Below are 4,103 nucleotides of genomic sequence, written 5' to 3' on the forward strand. Positions count from 1 at the left end.
CTCCCCAGCGCGTCGTCACCACACCAGGAGATGGCGTGGTGACGACGGGCCGCGGCAAGAGCCGGGCGAGGCAGGGGGGCCTGCTCCTGCCCGCCGCTCCCGTCATGCCCCACCTGGTGCGAGGGCGGCATGCCCAGCGTGCCCCCCGCCCGCGGCGTGCGCATGGGCAGCAGGCGCTCTAGAGGCACCGAGTCGAGGTCGGCAGGCGGCGGCGGAGACAGGCTGAGGCCCAGGGCGCGCATGCACACCTCCAGCCGCGCAGCCACCGCCTGCAGGGTGCAGCACACCATTGCGGCGGGGATGGGTGGGAGGAGTCGGGGGCGGCACACGGCCAGCGGCACTGCTGTCGGCGCGGCGGGGCGACGGCTTCCGGGCAGCTGGCGGGCAGGTGGCTGGGCCTGGGCAGGCTGCGCAGTCGCCCATGCATGGCCCCCACCCCTCCCTCCGGGTAGCTGCTCCCACAGACCTTGGGGTTGGTGATTGACAGCGGCACGTCGTTGAGCGCATGCGGCGCCCGCAGCCACTGCTTGAGCGCCGCCAGCAGCGCCGCCAGCCCTTCCTCCTCCTCAAGAGACAGCGGCTGCGGCGGCGCACCACCCTCCCCTCCCTCTCCCTCCTCGCCGCTGTCGCCCAGCCCGTCATCCACCGCCGCCGCTGGGGCATCCTGCTGCTGCTGCTGCTGCTGCTGCGTCTGCGCCTGCGCGCTGCCAGGGGCGGCGGCACCGGCCGGCGCGCCTTCTTGCCGCGGCTGCGGCGGAGGTGCGGCGCCAGAGGAGCCCACCGGCTGGTGCTCCCCAGACGCAACAGCCGGGCCAGCGGGAAGCGGCTGCTGCTGGTGCTGCGCCGCCTCCTGGCTCTGGGCAGCCGGGCTGGCTGGCGCAGCATGCGTGTCACGGGCTGCAGCCTCTGCTGCGGCTGCCGATGCTGCCGCAGGCGTCTCTGCCGCGGCATCCTGCTGGCCCGGCGCGGCAGGGCCCTCCACCGATGGCGAGAGCGAGGCATCCGAGCGGCGGCCTGCTGTTGAGTCGCCCTGCCCGCCCGCCTCCAGCTGGCCCTGTGAGCTGTCAGATAGGCGGCGCGAGCCGGAGCGCTGCTGCCGCCCGCCCGGCTGGGTGGCGGCGCCCTCCCGGGCGTGTGCGCCGCTGCCGCTGCCGGGCACGCCGCCGCTGCCGGCTGGCTCGGGGTCTCCGCCTTGCTCCTGCTGCTGCCGTTGCGGCTGCTCCACCCCGGCCTTCTCCTCCACGCCATCGGCGTGCCCCGCGGCGGCCTGCTGCGGCCGCCGCTGGGGCTGCAAGCTGGCCGCCCCGCCTCCCGCCCTCCGCAGCCCCGCCTGGCCCAGCGGCGCAGCCAGCACCGCCGCCGCCTCCTGCTGCTGCTGCTGCTGCGCCTGCTGTGGGGGCCCTCCCTCCTCATACAGCGCATCATACATGGCTGCCAGCTGGTCCTGCCCAGGCACCGCTGCACCGGCTGCTGCTGCAGGGGCTGGTGGCGCCGCCGCCGCCGCCGCCGCCGGCGGCGGCGGCGTAGAACCCTCCTCCTCGTCCCCCGCGCCGTCAACCTGAGGGATGGCGGGCTCCTGCTGCTGCGCCTGCTGTGCCTGCTGCGCAGCGCCACCGCCGCCGGCCGCCGCGGCAGGCCTGATCCTGATCTTCAGCTTCTGGCCAGACGCGGGCGGCTGGGGCGGCTGGGGCGGCGCCGTGGCGCCGGGAGCCCTGACCTTGATTTTGAGCGGCCGGGGGGCCGCTGGCGCCGGCGCCGCCAGGCCCTGTTGCTGCTCAGCGGCAGCAAAGGCCGCCATGGCGGCCGCCGCTGCGCTGGCCGCCACCACTGCGCCCGCCGCCGGCGCCTCACCCTCCTCGCCCCCCTCCTCCTCCTGCTGCAGCATGGCAGCCAGGCGGGGCGGCAGCTGGCCGCCAAAGCGAGTCGACTGCCGCGCGCGGCGGCCGCCGCCGCCGCCGCCGCCGCCGTCCCACCCTCCCGTCTCCTCCTCCTCCATGTCCCCAAAATCATCCCCCTCAGACCAGCCCCCGCTGTTGGCCGCCGCCGCCGCCCGGCGCGCACTGATGCGGCCGTCCCAGGCCGCCGCCGCCGCCGCCTGGCGCGCCGCCTGGCGCGCGGTCAGCCGCCGCGGCCGCGCCTCGCCGTCCTCGCCAACCTCCATCACAACAGCGCCGCCGCCGCCGCCCAGCCGGGGACCTGCACGCCGCGTGTGTTGCAGCAGCGGCGCAAACAGGGGGTCAGCCCATGGCAGGCGGGAGCGGCCCTCTTGTGTGTGCGCATGTGAGCGGCCTGGGCAGGCGAGACAGCCCCAGCATTAGGCCTTGCTGTCCCGCCCTAAGGAAGGAGCAGCCCCAGCATGCAGGGGGCGCCAGCTCATGCGTGGGGCGTGCCTGCTGCCGCCAGCTCAGCCAGGTCCAGCCCTCCCTCATCAGAAGCATCAGACATGTCGTCATCGCTGGCGCCGCCGCCGCCGCCGCCGCCGCCCGCCGCCTCGGGCGCCCACTCCGCCTCGTCGTCGCCGCCCTCCTCGCCGCCGCCGCCGCCGCCGCCGCTGCCCTGCAGGGGCGGCAGGGGAGCAAGGTGCGACAGGTCAGCGCCACGCCTGGCAGACAGGGCAGCCCAGCGCAGCATGAGCATGGCGTGCCTCCTAGCCTGGCTTTCCACACACGCATACTCAGCCTGCTTTTCACCCATTCCCCGCCCCCAGCCCAGCCCAGCAACAAAACCCCCTGCCCCACCTCCTCCGCGCTGTCCTGCTCAATGAAGCTGTCGGGGCTGCGCTGGCGCCTGCGCCGGAAGCCGCCGCCGCCTCCACCGCCGCCGCCGCCGCCGCCCCTCACGTCGATTCCGAGCTGCGTGGGGTTCATGCGCGGCGGCGCGCGGCCAGCCACCGTGCCGCCTATCTTGCCCGCCCCGCCGCGCTGCAGCCTACTGCCGCCGCCCACCGCGCGCCCCACCTGCCTGGGCAAGGCGGCCGCCGCAGGCGCGCTGCCGGGCCTCAGCCCGGGGGGCGCTGCAGGGGAGGCAGCTGGGCGGCCCGGGGCAGCGGCAGCAGGCAGCTGCGGGGGCCGCTGCCCCGCAGGCCCGCCCCCCGGCTTGCCGGCGCCGCCGCGAGGCGCGGGCGCCGTGCCGGCATCGTCCTCCCCCGCCCGCCACCCTTTCTTCCTCTTCGCCGCCCCCGCCTTGCTCACGCTGTCGCTGTCTGCGCTGGCCGAGCCCCCGGCCTGCGCCTTGGCCGCAGCGGCGCGCCCCTCCTCCTCCTCCCAGGCCGCCAGCTGCGCGTCGGCACGCTCCCGCAGCTGCACCGCCGACAGGCCCGCCAGGCGGCGCAGGCGGCGCGCCGCCTGTACCGCCGCGTACCACAGTACCTGCTTGAATGCGGGGTAGCGGAAGCGGGGGCGCACTCCCAGGTGGTCCTGCAGGGGTGAGGAGGTGGGTTGGTGGTTGGGGGGTGGGCGAGGATTGGGTGTATGTGTGGAGCTTTGTGGTGTTGGCGCAGCAACACAGGCACAGCAGGAGGAGGCAGGTGGCTGTGGGAGGCAGCAGCACTCGCAGGCAGGCGCCAGGAGCCAGCTGCTTCTTGCGGCCGGGCGGCAGCCAGGCCCTTAGCCACACACACACACACACACACCGGCACACCAGCCCACACCCGCCGCCACTCCCGCCCGGCAGGCCAGCCCACCTCGATGCGCCATGCCTCCAGCTGCACAGCCAGCGCGTCTCGGCGCAGGAAGGAGCCGCCCAGCAGGAGGGCGGAGGAGGTGGTGGCGGCGGCGTGCGCCCAGCCGCCGGGGATGATCACTGTGTCGCCTGCGGTGGCAGGGCGTGGCGGGCAGCAGTGGGCGGGTGGCAGCGGGTGGTTGGCAGCGGGTGGCAGCGGCTGGTTGGCTTTGCTCGGCGGCGGGCCAGGCATGCGGCGGCGAGGCATGCCGCCACGATGCAGGGCCAGGGCTCGTGCCAGCTGCCGCCTGGCGCCGGCTGCCCTGTGCTGACCCCGCCCCGCCTCCACGCCGCTTGCCTGCCCCCACTTCCAGCCGCACCACGCCCTCACAGTGCGCGGGCAGGAAGAAGCCGGCGTGGCGCGCAGAGGCTGCCCAGGCCGA

The 4,103-nt window shown here is 75.9% G+C and overlaps 1 protein-coding gene across 1 annotated transcript in view; it reads right to left on the reverse strand.

Annotated features, from left to right (window-relative positions):
- CHLNCDRAFT_52866 (hypothetical protein) overlaps positions 1-4,103 on the reverse strand; it is a gene marked incomplete at both ends in the record, with an annotated part of 5,200 nt that overhangs the window by 499 nt on the left and 598 nt on the right. The window contains 5 exons of the mRNA XM_005847129.1: positions 114-269; positions 467-2,155; positions 2,739-2,957; positions 3,192-3,416; positions 3,683-3,810. Of these exons, the coding sequence (XP_005847191.1) occupies positions 114-269; positions 467-2,155; positions 2,739-2,957; positions 3,192-3,416; positions 3,683-3,810 (2,417 nt within the window). The remainder of the gene's footprint in view (positions 1-113; positions 270-466; positions 2,156-2,738; positions 2,958-3,191; positions 3,417-3,682; positions 3,811-4,103) is intronic.

Source organism: Chlorella variabilis (assembly GCF_000147415.1).
Source record: "Chlorella variabilis unplaced genomic scaffold CHLNCscaffold_12, whole genome shotgun sequence".
NCBI lineage: Eukaryota > Viridiplantae > Chlorophyta > Trebouxiophyceae > Chlorellales > Chlorellaceae > Chlorella > Chlorella variabilis.